Source organism: Oncorhynchus mykiss, chromosome 17 (assembly GCF_013265735.2).
Source record: "Oncorhynchus mykiss isolate Arlee chromosome 17, USDA_OmykA_1.1, whole genome shotgun sequence".
Taxonomy (NCBI): Eukaryota; Metazoa; Chordata; class Actinopteri; order Salmoniformes; family Salmonidae; genus Oncorhynchus; species Oncorhynchus mykiss.
This window is the reverse complement of record NC_048581.1, coordinates 83666317-83689239: the sequence shown is the minus strand read 5'-3', so window position 1 is coordinate 83689239 and position 22923 is coordinate 83666317. Positions and strand designations below refer to the sequence as shown.

The 22923-nt window shown below is 45.9% G+C and overlaps 1 protein-coding gene across 3 annotated transcripts in view; it reads right to left on the bottom strand.

Annotated features, from left to right (window-relative positions):
- Positions 1–22923, bottom strand: part of LOC110494741 (interleukin-17 receptor D) — a 59479-nt gene that overhangs the window by 12684 nt on the left and 23872 nt on the right. For 2 of the 3 annotated variants that reach the window (XM_036950788.1, XM_036950789.1), the window contains exons 2-3: positions 13985–14051; positions 12583–12708 (exon numbers count right to left, since the gene is read on the bottom strand). In XM_036950788.1, coding sequence (XP_036806683.1) covers positions 12583–12708; positions 13985–14051 — 193 coding nt within the window. The remainder of the gene's footprint in view (positions 1–12582; positions 12709–13984; positions 14052–22923) is intronic. The other variant, XM_036950790.1, reaches the window with a different exon arrangement.

Genomic DNA, 22923 nt, shown 5'->3' with positions numbered 1-22923 from the left:
AGTCCTAGTGAATACAATGAGCTAGTCCATAAAGTCCTAGTGAATACAATGAGCTAGTCCATAACGTCCTAGTGAATACAATGAGCTAGTCCATAACGTCCTAGTGAATACAATAAGCTAGTCCATAAAGTCCTAGTGAATACAATAAGCTAGTCCATAAAGTCCTAGTGAATACAATAAGCTAGTCCAAGTCCTAGTGAATACAATAAGCTAGTCCAAGTCCTAGTGAATACAATAAGCTAGTCCAAGTCCTAGTGAATACAATGAGCTAGTCCATAAAGTCCTAGTGGAATACAATAAGCTAGTCCAAGTCCTAGTGAATACAATAAGCTAGTCCAAGTCCTAGTGAATACAATGAGCTAGTCCATAAAGTCCTAGTGAATACAATGAGCTAGTCCATAAAGTCCTAGTGAATACAATGAGCTAGTCCATAAAGTCCTAGTGAATACAATAAGCTAGTCCATAAAGTCCTAGTGAATACAATAAGCTAGTCCATAAAGTCCTAGTGAATACAATAAGCTAGTCCAAGTCCTAGTGAATACAATGTGCTAGTCCATCAAGTCCTAGTGAATACAATAAGCTAGTCCAAGTCCTAGTGAATACAATAAGCTAGTCCAAGTCCTAGTGAATACAATGAGCTAGTCCATAACGTCCTAGTGAATACAATAAGCTAGTCCATAAAGTCCTAGTGAATACAATAAGCTAGTCCAAGTCCTAGTGAATACAATAAGCTAGTCCAAGTCCTAGTGAATACAATAAGCTAGTCCAAGTCCTAGTGAATACAATGAGCTAGTCCATAAAGTCCTAGTGAATACAATGAGCTAGTCCATAAAGTCCTAGTGAATACAATAAGCTAGTCCATAAAGTCCTAGTGAATACAATAAGCTAGTCCATAAAGTCCTAGTGAATACAATAAGCTAGTCCATAAAGTCCTAGTGAATACAATAAGCTAGTCCATAAAGTCCTAGTGAATACAATAAGCTAGTCCATAAAGTCCTAGTGAATACAATAAGCTAGTCCATAAAGTCCTAGTGAATACAATAAGCTAGTCCATAAAGTCCTAGTGAATACAATGAGCTAGTCCATAAAGTCCTAGTGAATACAATAAGCTAGTCCATAAAGTCCTAGTGAATACAATGAGCTAGTCCATAAAGTCCTAGTGAATACAATGAGCTAGTCCATAAAGTCCTAGTGAATACAATGAGCTAGTCCATAAAGTCCTAGTGAATACAATGAGCTAGTCCATAAAGTCCTAGTGAATACAATGTGCTAGTCCATCAAGTCCTAGTGGAATACAATGAGCTAGTCCAAGTCCTAGTGGAATACAATGAGCTAGTCCATCAAGTCCTAGTGAATACAATGAGCTAGTCCATCAAGTCCTAGTGGAATACAATGCGCTAGTCCATCAAGTCCTAGTGAATACAATGAGCTTGTCCATCAAGTCCTAGTGGAATACAATGAGCTTGTCCATCAAGTCCTAGTGGAATACAATGAGCTACTCCATCAAGTCCTAGGGCTGACAGCCATCAATACTACTATACACAGTAAGCCTACTAGTAGTCCACTTTAGAGGCAGCACTAAGCAAGCCATAGTTGTCTAATAAGTCAAGTTCTCTGTATCTTGTCAACAACATATCAACAATGTGCTGACAAAAACAAAAAACATCATCAGCATCAACATCAAAAACATTACCATCGTTCTCCTCAACATCATCATTCCTAGCCTTCTTCCTTCTCTTCCCTGTATTTAAAATGGCAATGGCCATAGTGGTGAAGGAGTGCTTGCACCTGTTAGTCTAAACAGTGGGGAATCTAAACAGGGAGCCAGAGGGTAAGACCTGGAACTCATGCTGTAGGGGCTGGGCACAGTCAGACAGGATGGAACTCATAGTGTAGGGGCTGAGCACAGTCAGACAGGATGGAACTCATGCTGTAGGGGATGGGCACAGTCAGACAGGATGGAACTCATAGTGTAGGGACTGGGCACAGTCAGACAGGATGGAACTCACAGCGTAGGGGCTGGGCACAGTCAGACAGGATGGAACTCATAGTGTAGGGGATGGGCACAGTCAGACAGGATGGAACTCATAGTGTAGGGACTGGGCACAGTCAGACAGGATGGAACTCATAGTGTAGGGACTGGGCACAGTCAGACAGGATGGAACTCACAGTGTAGGGGCTGGGCACAGTCAGACAGGATGGAACTCATAGTGTAGGGACTGGGCACAGTCAGACAGGATGGAACTCATAGTGTAGGGGATGGGCACAGTCAGACAGGATGGAACTCATAGTGTAGGGACTGGGCACAGTCAGACAGGATGGAACTCATGCTGTAGGGGCTGGGCACAGTCAGACAGGATGGAATTCATAGTGTAGCGGCTGGGCACAGTCAGACAGGATGGAACTCATAGTGTAGGGACTGGGCACAGTCAGACAGGATGGAACTCATAGTGTAGGGACTGGGCACAGTCAGACAGGATGGAACTCATAGTGTAGGGGCTGGGCACAGTCAGACAGGATGGAACTCATGCTGTAGGGGCTGGGCACAGTCAGACAGGATGGAATTCATAGTGTAGCGGCTGGGCACAGTCAGACAGGATGGAACTCATAGTGTAGGGACTGGGCACAGTCAGACAGGATGGAACTCATAGTGTAGGGACTGGGCACAGTCAGACAGGATGGAACTCATAGTGTAGAGGCTGGGCACAGTCAGACAGGATGGATTCTACATTCCTCCTCCTTGTCTGTAGTACAGGTTAGTCAGACAGGATGGATTCTACATTCCTCCTCCTTGTCTGTAGTACAGGTTAGTCAGACAGGATGGATTCTACCTTCCTCCTCCTTGTCTGTAGTACAGGTTAGTCAGACAGGATGTATTCTACATTCCTCCTCCTTGTCTGTAGTACAGGTTAGTCAGACAGGATGGATTCTACATTCCTCCTCCTTGTCTGTAGTACAGGTTAGTCAGACAGGATTGATTCTACATTCCTCCTCCTTGTCTGTAGTACAGGTTAGTCAGACAGGATGGATTCTACCTTCCTCCTCCTTGTCTGTAGTACAGGTTAGTCAGACAGGATTGATTCTACATTCCTCCTCCTTGTCTGTAGTACAGGTTAGTCAGACAGGATGGATTCTACATTCCTCCTCCTTGTCTGTAGTACAGGTTAGTCAGACAGGATGGATTCTACATTCCTCCTCCTTGTCTGTAGTACAGGTTAGTGTGACAGTATGGATTCTACATTCCTCCTCCTTGTCTGTAGTACAGGTTAGTCAGACAGGATGGATTCTACCTTCCTCCTCCTTGTCTGTAGTACAGGTCAGTCAGACAGGATGGATTCTACATTCCTCCTCCTTGTCTGTAGTACAGGTTAGTCAGACAGGATGGATTCTACATTCCTCCTCCTTGTCTGTAGTACAGGTTAGTCAGACAGGATGGATTCTACATTCCTCCTCTTTGTCTGTAGTACAGGTTAGTCAGACAGGATGGATTCTACATTCCTCCTCCTTGTCTGTAGTACAGGTTAGTCAGACAGGATGGATTCTACATTCCTCCTCCTTGTCTGTAGTACAGGTTAGTCAGACAGGATGGATTCTACATTCCTCCTCCTTGTCTGTAGTACAGGTCAGTCAGACAGGATGGATTCTACCTTCCTCCTCCTTGTCTGTAGTACAGGTTAGTCAGACAGGATGGATTCTACATTCCTCCTCCTTGTCTGTAGTACAGGTTAGTCAGACAGGATGGATTCTACATTCCTCCTCCTTGTCTGTAGTACAGGTTAGTCAGACAGGATGGATTCTACCTTCCTCCTCCTTGTCTGTAGTACAGGTTAGTGTGACCTGACTGATGAGGGATTTGGGCCAAAACCTGATAACAGCACAAATAAAGTGAAGAACCATGTAAAGATACACACATTGTACTACCTACCTACTACTAACCCCAACTACTAACCCCAACTACTAACCCCAACTACTAACCCCAACTACTAACCCCAACTACTAACCCCAACTACTAACCTCTAACCCCAACTACTAACCCCAACTACTAACCCCAACTACTAACCTCTAACCCCAACTACTAACCCCAACTACTAACCCCAACTACTAACCCTAACCCCTAACTACTAACCCCTAACTACTAACCCCTAACCCCAACTACTAACTACTAACCCCAACTACTAACCCCAACTACTAACCTCTAACCCCTAACCCCAACTACTAACCCCAACTACTAACCCTAACCCCTAACTACTAACCCCTAACCCCAACTACTAACACCAACTACTAACCCCAACTACTAACTACTAACCCTAAGTACTAACCCTAACTACTAACCCCTAACCCCAACTACTAACCCCTAACCACCAACTACTAACCCCCAACTACTAACCCTAACTACTAAGCATAACCCTAACTACTAACCCTAACTATTAACCCTAACTACTAATCCTAACTACTAATTGTGACACTAACCCTAACCCCTAGGCATAACCCTAAAATAGCTTTTGTCCTCGTGGGGATATGGGAAATATCCCCTCTTGGTAGAATTGTCCTTGTTTTACTATCCTTGTGGGGACTTTTAGTGATTTCCGGAACCCACAAGAATAGTAATACACACACACACACACACACACACACACACACACACACACACACACACACACACACACACACACGGTCAGGGCAGGCATCAAACACATTTCGAGACCTTTTTTCTTCCTTTTTATGAGAGACCATAATATGAACCAGCAGGAGAAAGCGTCTGTGCCCTGGCAGAGTACTTGACATGGGTTCAAATACTATTTGCAATTTTTCAAATACATTGAGCATTTGTTTTAATAATAATAATACTAATACTATATGTGACTTATATATCACTTTGACAGGACCCAAAGTAGCTTTACAATTGTAGAAACTAAACAAACAAAAAAACAGATGAAAAAACAGAACACCAGACTACCAACAGGAAGACACAGAGATGAAAAAAACAGAACAACACCAGACTAACAACAGGAAGACACAGAGATGAAAAAAACAGAACAACACCAGACTAACAACAGGAAGACACAGAGATGAAAAAAACAGAACACCAGACTAACAACAGGAAGACACAGAGATGAAAAAAACAGAACACCAGACTAACAACAGGAAGACACAGAGATGAAAAAAACAGAACACCAGACTAACAACAGGAAGACACAGAGATGAAAAAAACAGAACACCAGACTAACAACAGGAAGACACAGAGATGAAAAAAACAGAACACCAGACTAACAACAGGAAGACACAGAGATGAAAAAAACAGAACACCAGACTAACAACAGGAAGACACAGAGATGAAAAAAACAGAACACCAGACTAACAACAGGAAGACACAGAGATGAAAAATAAAAAGAACACCAGACTAACAACAGGAAGACACAGAGATGAAAAAAACAGAACACCAGACTAACAACAGGAAGACACAGAGATGAAAAAAACAGAACACCAGACTAACAACAGGAAGACACAGAGATGAAAAAAAACAGAACACCAGACTAACAACAGGAAGACACAGAGATGAAAAAAACAGAACAACACCAGACTAACAACAGGAAGACACAGAGATGAAAAAAACAGAACACCAGACTAACAACAGGAAGACACAGAGATGAAAAAAAACAGACCAGACTAACAACAGGAAGACACAGAGATGAAAAAAACAGAACAACACCAGACTAACAACAGGAAGACACAGAGATGAAAAAAACAGAACACCAGACTAACAACAGGAAGACACAGAGATGAAAAAAACAGAACACCAGACTAACAACAGGAAGACACAGAGATGAAAAAAACAGAACACCAGACTAACAACAGGAAGACACAGAGATGAAAAAAACAGAACACCAGACTAACAACAGGAAGACACAGAGATGAAAAAAACAGAACACCAGACTAACAACAGGAAGACACAGAGATGAAAAAAACAGAACACCAGACTAACAACAGGAAGACACAGAGATGAAAAAAACAGAACACCAGACTACCAACAGGAAGACACAGAGATGAAAAAAACAGAACACCAGACTAACAACAGGAAGACACAGAGATGAAAAAAACAGAACACCAGACTAACAACAGGAAGACACAGAGATGAAAAAAAACAGAACACCAGACTAACAACAGGAAGACACAGAGATGAAAAAAACAGAACACCAGACTACCAACAGGAAGACACAGAGATGAAAAAAACAGAACACCAGACTAACAACAGGAAGACACAGAGATGAAAAAAACAGAACACCAGACTAACAACAGGAAGACACAGAGATGAAAAAAACAGAACACCAGACTAACAACAGGAAGACACAGAGATGAAAAAAACAGAACACCAGACTAACAACAGGAAGACACAGAGATGAAAAAAAACAGAACACCAGACTAACAACAGGAAGACACAGAGATGAAAAAAACAGAACACCAGACTAACAACAGGAAGACACAGAGATGAAAAAAACAGAACACCAGACTAACAACAGGAAGACACAGAGATGAAAAAAACAGAACACCAGACTAACAACAGGAAGACACAGAGATGAAAAAAACAGAACACCAGACTAACAACAGGAAGACACAGAGATGAAAAAAACAGAACACCAGACTAACAACAGGAAGACACAGAGATGAAAAAAACAGAACACCAGACTAACAACAGGAAGACACAGAGATGAAAAAAAACAGAACACCAGACTAACAACAGGAAGACACAGAGATGAAAAAAACAGAACACCAGACTAACAACAGGAAGACACAGAGATGAAAAAAACAGAACACCAGACTAACAACAGGAAGACACAGAGATGAAAAAAAACAGAACACCAGACTAACAACAGGAAGACACAGAGATGAAAAAAACAGAACACCAGACTACCAACAGGAAGACACAGAGATGAAAAAAACAGAACACCAGACTAACAACAGGAAGACACAGAGATGAAAAAAACAGAACACCACACTACCAACAGGAAGACACAGAGATGAAAAAAAACAGAACACCAGACTAACAACAGGAAGACACAGAGATGAAAAAAACAGAACACCAGACTACCAACAGGAAGACACAGAGATGAAAAAAACAGAACACCAGACTAACAACAGGAAGACACAGAGATGAAAAAAACAGAACACCAGACTAACAACAGGAAGACACAGAGATGAAAAAAACAGAACACCAGACTAACAACAGGAAGACACAGAGATGAAAAAAACAGAACACCAGACTAACAACAGGAAGACACAGAGATGAAAAAAACAGAACACCAGACTAACAACAGGAAGACACAGAGATGAAAAAAACAGAACACCAGACTAACAACAGGAAGACACAGAGATGAAAAAAACAGAACACCAGACTACCAACAGGAAGACACAGAGATGAAAAAAACAGAACACCAGACTACCAACAGGAAGACACAGAGATGAAAAAAACAGAACACCAGACTACCAACAGGAAGACACAGAGATGAAAAAAACAGAACACCAGACTAACAACAGGAAGACACAGAGATGAAAAAAACAGAACACCAGACTAACAACAGGAAGACACAGAGATGAAAAAAACAGAACACCAGACTAACAACAGGAAGACACAGAGATGAAAAAAACAGAACACCAGACTACCAACAGGAAGACACAGAGATGAAAAAAACAGAACACCAGACTAACAACAGGAAGACACAGAGATGAAAAAAACAGAACACCAGACTAACAACAGGAAGACACAGAGATGAAAAAAACAGAACACCAGACTAACAACAGGAAGACACAGAGATGAAAAAAACAGAACACCAGACTACCAACAGGAAGACACAGAGATGAAAAAAACAGAACACCAGACTACCAACAGGAAGACACAGAGATGAAAAAAACAGAACACCAGACTACCAACAGGAAGACACAGAGATGAAAAAAACAGAACACCAGACTAACAACAGGAAGACACAGAGATGAAAAAAACAGAACACCAGACTACCAACAGGAAGACACAGAGATGAAAAAAACAGAACACCAGACTACCAACAGGAAGACACAGAGATGAAAAAAACAGAACACCAGACTACCAACAGGAAGACACAGAGATGAAAAAAACAGAACACCAGACTACCAACAGGAAGACACAGAGATGAAAAAAACAGAACACCAGACTAACAACAGGAAGACACAGAGATGAAAAAAACAGAACACCAGACTACCAACAGGAAGACACAGAGATGAAAAAAACAGAACACCAGACTAACAACAGGAAGACACAGAGATGAAAAAAACAGAACACCAGACTAACAACAGGAAGACACAGAGATGAAAAAAACAGAACACCAGACTAACAACAGGAAGACACAGAGATGAAAAAAACAGAACACCAGACTACCAACAGGAAGACACAGAGATGAAAAAAACAGAACACCAGACTACCAACAGGAAGACACAGAGATGAAAAAAACAGAACACCAGACTACCAACAGGAAGACACAGAGATGAAAAAAACAGAACACCAGACTAACAACAGGAAGACACAGAGATGAAAAAAACAGAACACCAGACTACCAACAGGAAGACACAGAGATGAAAAAAACAGAACACCAGACTACCAACAGGAAGACACAGAGATGAAAAAAACAGAACACCAGACTACCAACAGGAAGACACAGAGATGAAAAAAACAGAACACCAGACTAACAACAGGAAGACACAGAGATGAAAAAAACAGAACACCAGACTACCAACAGGAAGACACAGAGATGAAAAAAACAGAACACCAGACTAACAACAGGAAGACACAGAGATGAAAAAAACAGAACACCAGACTAACAACAGGAAGACACAGAGATGAAAAAAACAGAACACCAGACTAACAACAGGAAGACACAGAGATGAAAAAAACAGAACACCAGACTACCAACAGGAAGACACAGAGATGAAAAAAACAGAACACCAGACTAACAACAGGAAGACACAGAGATGAAAAAAACAGAACACCAGACTACCAACAGGAAGACACAGAGATGAAAAAAACAGAACACCAGACTAACAACAGGAAGACACAGAGATGAAAAAAACAGAACACCAGACTACCAACAGGAAGACAGAGATGAAAAAAACAGAACACCAGACTAACAACAGGAAGACACAGAGATGAAAAAAACAGAACACCAGACTAACAACAGGAAGACACAGAGATGAAAAAAACAGAACACCAGACTAACAACAGGAAGACACAGAGATGAAAAAAACAGAACACCAGACTAACAACAGGAAGACACAGAGATGAAAAAAACAGAACACCAGACTAACAACAGGAAGACACAGAGATGAAAAAAAACAGAACACCAGACTACCAACAGGAAGACACAGAGATGAAAAAAACAGAACACCAGACTAACAACAGGAAGACACAGAGATGAAAAAAACAGAACACCAGACTACCAACAGGAAGACACAGAGATGAAAAAAACAGAACACCAGACTACCAACAGGAAGACACAGAGATGAAAAAAACAGAACACCAGACTACCAACAGGAAGACACAGAGATGAAAAAAACAGAACACCAGACTAACAACAGGAAGACACAGAGATGAAAAAAACAGAACACCAGACTAACAACAGGAAGACACAGAGATGAAAAAAACAGAACACCAGACTAACAACAGGAAGACACAGAGACATAAAACAAAGAGAAGGAAAAGAGTGATGTGTCTGAGTGAGCGAGCAGGTGTGTCTTAGCCTGTCTGGAGTGCCAGGTGGGCAGGATTTGCACTTTAAGCACTCCTCGATTGATTCCTAGCAACAGGCAAGCTTAAGCAAGCAAAGCTACACCTTATAAATTGATTTGAAATAGCATTTGAACCCAGGTTTGCAGAGGACAGGAGGGAGGGTGTCTGCGTGCCAAGGGAGCATTCCCGTGCCCTTCAAAGTGTGCCAGCGCACCTCCCTGTTAATTATGTTTCTGCTTTATCAGTCCGAGGCAACAGCAGAGGCAGAAAACACACATTCCCTGTGGCTCCTGTTACCTCGGTGGGGAGCGGAGGCTCCGTGTATGTGTGTTCAAGCTGAGGAGCTGAAAGAGCCTCCTCTTTGTGGTGGCTGTAACACACACCACCTCCTCTCCTCCACACAGATACCATCAGCCTCACCGTCAACACACACACAGAGAGACAGAGAGAAAAAAAAGAAGTGGGAAGAAAGAGCTGTCGAACTGGTTGGGTTGTCTGTCTCCAGGCATGTTTTTGTCCTGGGGCCGGAAGCTTCAGCTCCCACCCTCCTCTCTCCCCCCCTTTCCTTCTCTCTTATCCTTTTATTTTCCTCCATTAATGTGTAACCCTCTACCTGAGCAGTGTCCCAGGGATTAACCCCCAGAGAACAACAAGCTGCATTGTCCTGAGGATCAGCCAAGGCTTCGCGTTACCAAGTTCAATAGCGCCTCAGCATACGGAAGCAGAGGAGGCCTCCCTTTCTCTTAGTCTTGCTCTCTCTCTGTCACACAGGCACAGATCGCGTGCAAACAGAGACAGTCAAGACAAACACACACACATTCTTTCACAGACAAATCACAGCTTTGATGTGTAGGGTATGGATCTCTTCCCTGTCAGGGGCCTGCTGGGGAAGTAACCTGGGTCTTTGATCAGGACCAACAACACAGGGCTGGGGGAGGTAACCTGGGTCTTTGATCAGGACCAACAACACAGGGCTGGGGAAGTAACCTGGGTCTTTGATCAGGACCAACAACACAGGGCTGGGGGAGGTAACCTGAGTCTGTGATCAGTACCAACAACAAAGGGCTGGGGGAGGTAACCTGGGTCTTTGATCAGGACCAACAACACAGGGCTGGGGGAGGTAACCTGAGTCTGTGATCAGTACCAACAACAAAGGGCTGGGGGAGGTAACCTGGGTCTGTGATCAGTACCAACAACAAAGGGCTGGGGGAGGTAACCTGGGTCTGTGATCAGTACCAACAACAAAGGGCTGGGGGAGGTAAACTGGGTCTGTGATCAGTACCAACAACAAAGGGCTGGGGGAGGTAAACTGGGTCTGTGATCAGTACCAACAACAAAGGGCTGGGGGAGGTAACCTGGGTCTGTGATCAGTACCAACAACAAAGGGCTGGGGGAGAAAACCTGGGTCTGTGATCAGTACCAACAGCAAAGGGCTGGGGGAGGTAACCTGGGTCTGTGATCAGTACCAACAACAAAGGGCTGGGGGAGAAAACCTGGGTCTGTGATCAGTACCAACAACAAAGGGCTGGGGGAGGTAACCTGAGTCTGTGATCAGTACCAACAACAAAGGGCTGGGGGAGGTAACCTGGGTCTGTGATCAGTACCAACAACAAAGGGCTGGGGGAGAAAACCTGGGTCTGTGATCAGTACCAACAGCAAAGGGCTGGGGGAGGTAACCTGGGTCTGTGATCAGTACCAACAACAAAGGGCTGGGGGAGAAAACCTGGGTCTGTGATCAGTACCAACAACAAAGGGCTGGGGGAGGTAACCTGAGTCTGTGATCAGTACCAACAACAAAGGGCTGGGGGAGGTAACCTGAGTCTGTGATCAGTACCAACAACAAAGGGCTGGGGGAGGTAACCTGGGTCTGTGATCAGTACCAACAACAAAGGGCTGGGGGAGGTAACCTGGGTCTGTGATCAGTACCAACAGCAAAGGGCTGGGGGAGGTAACCTGGGTCTGTGATCAGTACCAACAGCAAAGGGCTGGGGGAGGTAACCTGGATCTGTGATCAGTACCAACAACAAAGGGCTGGGGGAGGTAACCTGGGTCTGTGATCAGTACCAACAGCAAAGGGCTGGGGGAGGTAACCTGGGTCTGTGATCAGTACCAACAACAAAGGGCTGGGGGAGGTAACCTGGGTCTGTGATCAGTACCAACAACAAAGGGCTGGGGGAGGTAACCTGGGTCTGTGATCAGTACCAACAGCAAAGGGCTGGGGGAGGTAAACTGGGTCTGTGATCAGGACAAGCCCAACATGACAACACAGGGCTTTGAAGATTAGCCTTTTCTCTCTTCTCCTCTCCTCTCCTGTCCCCAAACCTCTTTCCTCTACAAACTCTACTCCCTTCAACCCAGCCTGCCCTGAAATACTGAAGATAAACATAAACCACTCCTGTGTGTCACCAGGCGTAGAAAGCAAACACACACGTGCACATACCAAGGTTTTGAAATGTTATGGTGTCTCCGAAATGTCATGTGATCTATCGAAAACAATTTAACAGTAGGCCTACCACTAACTTTTGCATGGGGACATTTTTCCCTCCCTGAAGGACTGCTCATATCTAATCACAGAGGGACTTTTTTCATCTCCAGTCCATAACTACTCTAGAAAACAGCTAACTTCATACAATTCCACACATTTTCCCATAAAACAAAGAGAAAAATGTGCAGGTTTATAGCTAATCTCATGCCTTACGGCATGTGAGGTATGCCAGTGAGCATAGCTGTACATACCTCATACCCAGAGGTCCTGGGCATCTACTTTATTTCACCATGGTGAATGTTCTAATTCCATAGACAGTGCAGGTGTAGACGTCTTGGTTACGTACCTAGAGGGCTGCTCATCCAGTGGACCACCACAGCAGCCTGGCTGTCACAGGAGAGGTGGCTGAACGTCACATTGTTCACCTCATAGATGGCATGCTTCCCCAATGGGCTCCAGTTCACAGAGCAATCTGGCGGAGAAGAACAGAGAGGACGTATCACAATTAGACTGTGTTAAAAGACAGAGAGGACGTATCACAATTAGACTGTGTTAAAAGACAGAGAGGACGTATCACAATTAGACTGTGTTAAAAGAGAGAGGACGTATCACAATTAGACTGTGTTAAAAGACAGAGAGGAGAGAAGGTTGATGGACATAGATAAAAAACTATTTTCAATTTCAAAACAACCTTTATTAGCAGAAGCAGAAGCCCTTCCAACCTCATCTACCACACAGATAACCCACCTCACACCACAGATCACAACAGAGAGAGAAGAGAAGAACGAGGATGGGTCAGAGAGCTCAGAACAGAGAGCATGGTTAAGATGGAGAGGTCAGAACAGAGAGCATGGTTAAGATGGAGAGTTCAGAACAGAGAGCATGGTTAAGATGGAGAGGTCAGAACAGAGAGCATGGTTAAGATGGAGAGGTCAGAACAGAGAGCATGGTTAAGATGGAGAGGTCAGAACAGAGAGCATGGTTAAAATGGAGAGGTCAGAACAGAACAGGGCTCCCTGGGTGAAGGCTGATGGACGGGAATGGCTGGGTGGGACTGATGGACGGGAACGGCTGGGTGGGACTGATGGACAGGTGGGTGGGTGAGATTCTCTCTGAGCCAAGCCTGGGGAAGAGAATGTGCAGCCATGCAAGGAGCTGTCCGCTCCACTCCCCTCCGCTCCCCTCCCCTCCCCTCCGCTCCCCTCCCCTCCCCTCCCCTCCCCTCTCCTCTCCTCTCCTCTCCTCCCCTCTCCTCTCCTCCTCTCCTCTCCCCTCCCCTCCTCTCCTCTCCTCTCCCATCTCTTTTGTTAATGATCCCTATGTCCTCTCTTCTCTCTCAGGTAGAGGAAGAGGAGCAGCGGTCTGTATCACACACACCCCCTGGCTCTGAGCTGCAGTCGATTGTGATGCTAAACCAGAGAGACGCTTTTCAGAAAAGCTGTTCCCCTCTGACAGTCAAGGACAATAGCAGCCGACTGCTGGGAAAATCTGGATTTGCTACAAGAGAGAAAACTTTGACTTCTGGAGAAATTAACTTGGTGGTGAGGGGGGGGGGGGGGGGGGGGGGGGGGGGACTGGGAGAAGTTTGGTCAGGGATGGGACTCTGAGAAGTGGCAACTTTAGGATGGAATGGAAAGGGAAAGCAGTTTTCATGCAAGGCCATGTTAAATAGTAAACAGTAACAATTCTATAATTGTTTAAATGTGGAGATAACTTTTAGTCAAGGCTTCGCTGTGAGAAAGACTCACTGTCTGTTCGGAATGTGACCCCGAGCTTCCGACCATTCTCGTCAGAACTTGACTGAACCTGGAGCCCCTGCAGAGAGAGAGAGAAAGATAGAGAGGGGGATGGATGGATGGATGGAAAGACCACAAGAACAACTGGCAGACAGTGATACATATCAATACAACACAACCACGTTACCAACACTCAGATGCCACAAAATGAACCCCAACTAGGGAAAAAGACAAAGTCTGGGAAACTATAACACAGACCATTAAGCCCTGTTACTGTGAGGCCTATGGTAGTTCATTTGAATTTTTATTTGATTTATTTAACCTATATGGATAGCTGGCTGACTGTATAGCTGGCTGACTGGATAGCTGGCTGGCTGGCTGTGTGTGTAGCTGGCTGACTGTATAGCTGGCTGACTATAGCTGGCTGGGTGTATAGCTGGCTGGGTGGGTGTATAGCTGGCTGACTGGATAGCTGGCTGACTGTATAGCTGGCTGGGTGTATAGCTGGCTGGGTGGGTGTATAGTTGGCTGGGTGTATAGCTGTTTGACTGGATAGCTGGCTGGCTGGATATATACAGTTGGGCCAAAATACCTCTCTCACAGACCTGTAACTTCTTTAAGAGGCTCCTCTGTCCTCCACTCGTTACCTGCATTAACGGCACCTGTTTGAACTTCTTATCAGTATAAAAGACACCTGTCCACAACCTCAAACAGTCACACTCCAAACTCCACTATGGCCAAGACCAAAGAGCTGTCAAAGGACACCAGAAACAAAATTGTAGACCTGCACCAGGCTGGGAAGACTGAATCTGCAATAGGTAAGCAGCTTGGTTTGAAGAAATCAACTGTGGGAGCAATTATTAGGAAATGGAAGACATACAAGACCACTGATAATCTCCCTTGATCTGGGGCTCCACGCAAGATCTCACCCCGTGGGGTCAAAATGATCACAAGAACGGTGAGCAAAAATCCCAGAACCACACGGGGGGACCTAGTGAATGACCTGCAGAGAGCTTGGACCAAAGTAACAAAGCCTACCATCAGTAACACACTACGCTGCCAGGGACTCAAATCCTGCAGTGCTTGCCATGTACCCCTGCTTAAGCCAGTTACATGTCCAGGCCCGTCTGAAGTTTGCTAGAGAGCATTTGGATGATCCAGAAGAAGATTGGGAGAATGTCATATGGTCAGATGAAACCAAAATATAACTTTTTGGTAAAAACTCAACTCGTCGTGTTTGGAGGACAAAGGATGCTGAGTTGCATCCAAAGAACACCATACCTACTGTGAAGCATGGGGGTGGAAACATCATGCTTTGGGGCTGTTTTCCTGCAAAGGGACCAGGACGACTGATCCGTGTAAAGGAAAGAATGAATGGGGCCATGTATCGTGAGCTTTTGAGTGAAAACCTCCTTCCATCAGCAAGGGCATTGAAGATTAAACGTGGCTGGGTCTTTCAGCATGACAATGATCCCAAACACACTGCCCGGGCAACGAAGGAGTGGCTTCGTAAGAAGCATTTCAAGGTCCTGGAGTGACCTAGACAGTCTCCAGATCTCAACCCCATAGAAAATCTTTGGAGGGAGTTGAAAGTCTGTGTTGCCCAGCAACAGCCCCAAAACATCACTGCTCTAGAGGAGATCTGCATGGAGGAATGGGCCAAAATACCAGCAACAGTGTGTGAAAACTTTGTGAAGACTTACAGAAAATGTTTGACCTCTGTCATTGCCAACAAAGGGTATATAACAAACATTTTGTCTGTCTGTCATAGTTGAAGTGTACCTATGATGAAAATTACAGGCCTCTCTCATCTTTTTAAGTGGGAGAACTTGCACATTTGGTGGCTGACTAAATACTTTTTTGCCCCACTGTAGCTGGCTGACTGGATAGCTGGCTGGCTGGGTATATAGCTGGCTGACTGGATAACTGGCTGACTGGCTGACTGGATAACTAGCTGCCTGGGTGTATAGCTGACTGACTGGATAGCTGGCTGACTGGCTGTATAGCTGGCTGACTGGATAGCTGGCTGAATAGCTGGCTGACTGGATAACTGGCTGCCTGGCTGTATAGCTGGCTGACTGGATAGCTGGCTGACTGGCTGTATAGATGGCTGACTGGATAGCTGACTGGCTGTATAGATGGCTGGCACTGGCAGCCTTGCATATCAGATATCTTCTCATTTCCATCATTCTATGTAAGAAAAGGAAGCCCTCATCTCTGAGAAAACATGCCACAAAATGAACCCCAACTAGGGAAAAAGACAAAGTCTGGGAAACTATAACACAGTTACGCCCTGTTACTGTGAGGCCTACAGTAGTTCAATTGAATTTTTATTTCATTTATTTCACCTATATTTAACTAGGCAAGTCAGTTATTAAGAAGAAATTCTTATTTACAATGACGGCCTACTTGTAAAGCTCCCCCCGGCCAAACCCTCCCCTAGCCCGGACGATACTGGGCCAAACCCTCCCCTAGCCTGGACGATGCAGGGCCAAACCCTCCCCTAGCCCGGACGATGCAGGGCCAAACCCTCCCCTAGCCCGGACGATGCAGGGCCAAACCCTCCCCTAGCCCGGACGATGCAGGGCCAAACCCTCCCCTAGCCCGGACGATGCAGGGCCAAACCCTCCCCTAGCCCGGACGATGCAGGGCCAAACCCTCCCCTAGCCCGGACGATACTGGGCCAAATCCTCCCCTAGCCCGGACGATACTGGGCCAAACCCTCCCCTAGCCCGGACGATGCAGGGCCAAACCCTCCCCTAGCCCGGACGATGCAGGGCCAAACCCTCCCCTAACCCGGACGATACTGGGCCAAACCCTCCCCTTGCCCGGACAATGCAGGGCCAAACCCTCCCCTTGCCCGGACGATGCAGGGCCAAACCCTCCCCTAACCCGGACGATACTGGGCCAAACCCTCCCCTTGCCCGGACGATACTGGGCCAAACCCTTCCCTTGCCCGGACAATGCAGGGCCAAACCCTCCCCTTGCCCGGACGATGCAGGGCCAAACCCTCCCCTAACCCGGACGATACTGGGCCAAACCCTCCCCTAGCCCGGACGATGCAGGGCCAAACCCTCCCCTAGCCCGGACGATGCAGGGCCAAACCGTCCCCTAACCCGGACGATACTGGGCCAAACCCTCCCCTTGCCCGGACAATGCAGGGCCAAACCCTCCCCTAACCCGGACAATGCAGGGCCAAACCCTCCCCTAACCCGGACAATGCAGGGCCAAACCCTCCCCTAACCCGGACAATACGGGGCGGCAGGGTAGCCTAGTGGTTAGAGCGTTGGACTAGTAACTGGAAGGTTGCAAGTTCAAATCCCAGAGCTGACAAGGTACAAATCTGTCGTTCTGCCCCTGAACCCACTGTTCCTAGGCCGTCATTGAAAATAAGATTTTGTTCTTAACTGACTTGCCTAGTTAAATAAAGGTAAAATAAAAATTACAAATTAAAAATACAGGGCCAAACCATCCCCTAACCCGGACGATGCAGGGCCAATTGTGCGCCGCCCTATGGGACTGCCGATCACAGCCTGTTGTGATACTGTACAGACCGCATCGCAGTGCTAGATGCGTGTGAGTGAGTTCAAATCAAATGGTTTTTGTCACATGTGCCGAATACAACAGGTATTACAGTGAAATGCTTACAAGCCCTTAACCAACAACGCAGTTTTAAGAAAAATACATGTTAGGTAAAAAAATAAGAAATAAAAGTAACAAATAATTAAAGAGCAGCAGTAAATAACAATAGCGAGGCTATATGCAGGGGGTACCGGTACAGAGTCAATGTGGAGGCTATATACAGGGGGTTCTGGTACAGAGTCAATGTGGAGGCTATATACAGGGGGTACCAGTACAGAGTCAATGTGGAGGCTATATACAGGGGGTACCGGTACAGAGTCAATGTACCGGTTAGTCAGGGTAACTGAGGTAATATGTACATGAAGGTAAAGAGCCTATGCATAGATAATAAACAGAGAAAAGCAGCAGTGTAAAAGAAGGGGGGGGGGGCAATGCAAATTGTCTGGGTAGACAATTGATTAGCTGTTCAGGAGTCTTATGGCTTGGGGGTAGAAGCTGTTAAGAAGCCTCTTGGACCTCGACTTGGCGCTCCGGTACCGCTTGCCGTGCGCGTGTTACTACATTTAATGGTGCAGAATTTGCATTGGTTTATTTATTCACCTATCAAATTAACAAAGACCTGAGTCCTAACTGGATATCAACATGTGCAACTTCATTTTTGCTCAAATCTTCCATTGACGTCAAGGCATGATTTATGTGAACGTCTTGAAATCTGCCCGTTTCTCTCCCCCTCACAGGATGTGATTTATGTGAAAGTCTTGAAATCTGCCTGTTTCTCTCCCCCTCACAGGATGTGATTTATGTGAAATCTTCCTGTTTCTCTCCCCCTCTCAGGATGTGTATTGATGAGGCCCTCAACCAGTCCAAACCCCGCTCCCCCCATCAACACACACACACACACAAACTCTCACCTCTCCCTGCCCGAGTCGCCGACCTGCACCTCCAGATGTTTGTGCTTGAAGTGAAGCAGAAAGAGGGGGAGCGGCTGGAGACTAGACCACCATGGCTGAACAGGAGGAGCCATCAGATGAGGTATCCACCATCCTCATCACTCACTTCCCTGTGCTTTCAACCCAAACATTACCTATTCATCACACGAGGTCATACAACACAGTCTTCCTCTCTTAAACAGGTTCTCCCATATTTCAACACACTCTTTTCCCCCCACTCGATTCCTTTCCGTGTCTTTGTCTAACACGTTGGGCTAAAAACACACCCTTAATCTTACTTACAGGGAGCAAAAACCTGACAATATTTGGGGTCAAACGAATGTTGCTAAAGGCATTTTCAAAGTGTTAAAAGACACATTTTCTGGAGGAAGTGTCCTAGCTGGCTACTAACTAAACTAAATGTTTACTGCTACAGAGAGGAAGGCGGGATCTCCCCAATCTCTCATTTAGCAGGGGAATGAAGTGTCGGAGCGGTGCCTTGAGCTTGTACTAATGGGCTGCCGGGCCTGCCGTCCTGGAGTTTAACACCCTGCTCTCAGCAGGAGGCTGGTCACACACACACCTGCAACAGGGCCTCACCACCCGCCACACCTGTATCCAATCAGCAGGCTGTAAGCCCCCTGACCACAGTATCACACCTTTGGAACAGGCCATGGGGTGTGTGTGTGTGTGTGTGTGTGTGTGTTTAGGGGGGGTTGACATAACACCTCCTAATAAGCCTGCTACAAGTTCTACGACACCCACCCTCCCTCCCTCCCTACACAATGGCCTTTTACAGCCCCCATATACAGGCCAGGCCTTTGTTCCTGTTACTACAGGATGCTGGTTTGGTGCCTGCCTGCCTGGCTGCCAGGGAGAGGGAAGACTCCAGCACTCCCTTCCTTCTGATTGATGTCCTCCCCTCTTCTCCCCGTGTGTCAAATGGCCTCAAGAGTCAACTTGCATCTTTAAAACTTCAAATGCACAGTTTCGGGTGAGAGGGGCTGGCATGGTGGTGGTGATGTGGTGCCAATAACTGTCTGCAGCCCACGTGGCAGATGAACGGGCAGTCAAGTTGTTGGCTGAGCATGAGGAAGACGGAGGGTCAGGCCTCGGTCACAATGCTCTCTGAATATAATAGGGTTATAGAGGACACAGGGGGCTCGGCCGGGCAGGACTAATAACATATTAACCATACTCTTTGGAGTTGGGAGGGGGAGGAGGACAAGAAGGAATGGAGAGGAAATGAGAGGAGAGGAAAGGAGAGGAGAAGAAAGGAGAGGAAAGGAGAGGAGAAGAAAGGAGAGGAAAGGAAAGGAGAGGAAATGAGAGGAGAGGAAAGGAAAGGAAAGGAGAAGAAAGGAAAGGAGAGGAAAGTAAAGGAGAGGAAATGAGAGGAGAGGAAAGGAAAGGAGAGGAAATGAGAGGAGAGGAAAGGAAAGGAAAGGAGAAGAAAGGAGAGGAAAGGAAAGGAGAGGAGAGGAAAGGAGAAGAAAGGAGAGGAAAGGGGGTTATTTGGTCATCTTGGATCAACTGGTAAAGTTAACCTACACTTCCAACTGAAATAGTTCTGATCATAATAAAACGTATTATTAATATGTTCATACACTGAGTGTACAAAACATTAGGAACACCTTCCTAATATTGAATTGCACCTCCTTTTGCCCTCAGAACAGCCTCAATTTGTTGGGGCATGGTGTTGAAAACGTTCCACAGGGATGCTGGCCCATGTTAACTCCAATGCTTCCGGAATGGCACACATACACAATCCATGTCTCAATTCTCTCAAGGCTTAAAAATCTTTCTTTAACTTCTTGCGGATCAGTGGGACGCAAGCGTCCCATTTCGACAACTTCCGGTGAAATTGCAGAGCGCCAAATTCAAATTAAATTACTATAAATATTTTCATGAAATCACAAGTGCAATACATCAAAATAAAGCTTAACTTGTTGTTAATCCAGCCGCTGTGTCAGATGTCAAAAAGGCAGATCAAAGTTGAACAGTCCTTACCATGGGAGCAAAAAAGCAAACCATGCGATTATCTGAGGACAGCGCCCAGCACACATATGCATAACAAATCATTTTCAACCATGGAGTTGCGTCACGAAAGTCAGAAATAGCGATATAATATGTGCCTCACCTTTGAAGATCTTCTTCGGTTGGCACTCCAAAAGGTCCCAGTTACATTACAAATGGTGCTTTTGTTCGATAAACTCCTTCTTTATATCTATAAAAACTCAGTTTAGCTGGCGCGCTTCAGTCAATAATCCACCCAGTTTCCCTCCATCAAAATGCATACAACATGAATCCCAAACGTTACCAATAAACTTCCAAACAAGTCAATCAACGTTTATAATCAAAAAACTTAGGTACCCTAATACCCAAATAAACAATTACATTTAAGACAGAGAATCGTTATTGTCTTTACCGGAGAAAAATACAAAAGAACGCGCTCTCATTAACGAGCTTGGAAACATTACAGCCAAAATGGGTGCCACCTAGAAAAACTACCATTTCTGGCTCATTTTTCCAAAAACCAGCCTGAAATCTTTCTAAAGACTGTTGACATCTAGTGGAAGCCCTAGGAACTGCAATCGAGCACAATTTCGCCCTATTATAAAAGTGCCAGCCATCAGGGGGGGGTCCGCCTGCCATTTCAGTTCTGTTATACTCACAGAGTGTTTTCTATCCCTATCCAAACCAATTATATGCATATCCTAGCTTCTGGGCCTGAGTAGCAGGCAGTTTACTTTGGGCACGCTTTTAATCTGGACGTCAAAATACCGCCCCCTATCTCAAAGAAGTTAACTGGTCTTCTCCCCTTCATCTACACTGGCTGAAGTGGATTTAACAAGCAGCATCAATAAGGGATAATAGCTTTCACCGGGATTCACCAGATTTATCAGTTTGTGTCATTGAAAGAGCATTTGGTGCTTTATCAACAGGATCTCAAAATACTTTACATGGTGCAGGGAGGGACCCACTACTTTACATGGTGCAGGGAGGGACCCACTACTTTACATGGTGCAGGGAGGGACCCACTACTTTACATGGTGCAGGGAGGGACCCACTACTTTACATGGTGCAGGGAGGGACCTACTACTTTACATGGTGTAGGGAGGGACCCACTACTTTACATGGTGCAGGGAGCGACCCACTACTTTACATGGTGCAGGGAGGGACCTACTACTTTACATGGTGTAGGGAGGGACCCACTACTTTACATGGTGTAGGGAGGGACCCACTACTTTACATGGTGTAGGGAGGGACCCACTACTTTACATGGTGTAGGGAGGGACCCACTACTTTACATGGTGCAGGGAGGGACCCACTACTTTACATGGTGCAGGGAGGGACCTACTACTTTACATGGTGCAGGGAGGGACCCACTACTTTACATGGTGTAGGGAGGGACCCACTACTTTACATGGTGTAGGGAGGGACCCACTACTTTACATGGTGTAGGGAGGGACCCACTACTTTACATGGTGTAGGGAGGGACCTACTACTTTACATGGTGCAGGGAGGGACCCACTACTTTACATGGTGCAGGGAGGGCCCTACTACTTTACATGGTGCAGGGAGGGACCCACTACTTTACATGGTGTAGGGAGGGACCCACTACTTTACATGGTGTAGGGAGGGACCCACTACTTTACATGGTGTAGGGAGGGACCCACTACTTTACATGGTGTAGGGAGGGACCCACTACTTTACATGGTGTAGGGAGGGACCCACTACTTTACATGGTGTAGGGAGGGACCCACTACTTTACATGGTGTAGGGAGGGACCCACTACTTTACATGGTGTAGGGAGGGACCCACTACTTTACATGGTGTAGGGAGGGACCCACTACTTTACATGGTGTAGGGAGGGACCCACTACTTTACATGGTGTAGGGAGGGACCCACTACTTTACATGGTGCAGGGAGGGACCCACTACTTTACATGGTGTAGGGAGGGACCTACTACTTTACATGGTGCAGGGAGGGACCCACTACTTTACATGGTGTAGGGAGGGAGCCACTACTTTACATGGTGTAGGGAGGGACCTACTACTTTACATGGTGCAGGGAGCGACCCACTACTTTACATGGTGCAGGGAGGGACCCACTACTTTACATGGTGCAGGGAGGGACCCACTACTTTACATGGTGCAGGGAGGGACCCACTACTTTACATGGTGTAGGGAGGGACCCACTACTTTACATGGTGTAGGGGTGGGACCCACTACTTTACATGGTGTAGGGGTGGGACCCACTACTTTACATGGTGTAGGGGTGGGACCCACTACTTTACATGGTGTAGGGGTGGGACCCACTAATTTACATGGTGTAGGGGTGGGACCCATGTCAGCCACTTAAAGAGGACTCAATACTACTGAATGAGCTAAAAGAGAGAAAACAGGCAGGTGGTGTCATTACCTATAGCCGGGAAGA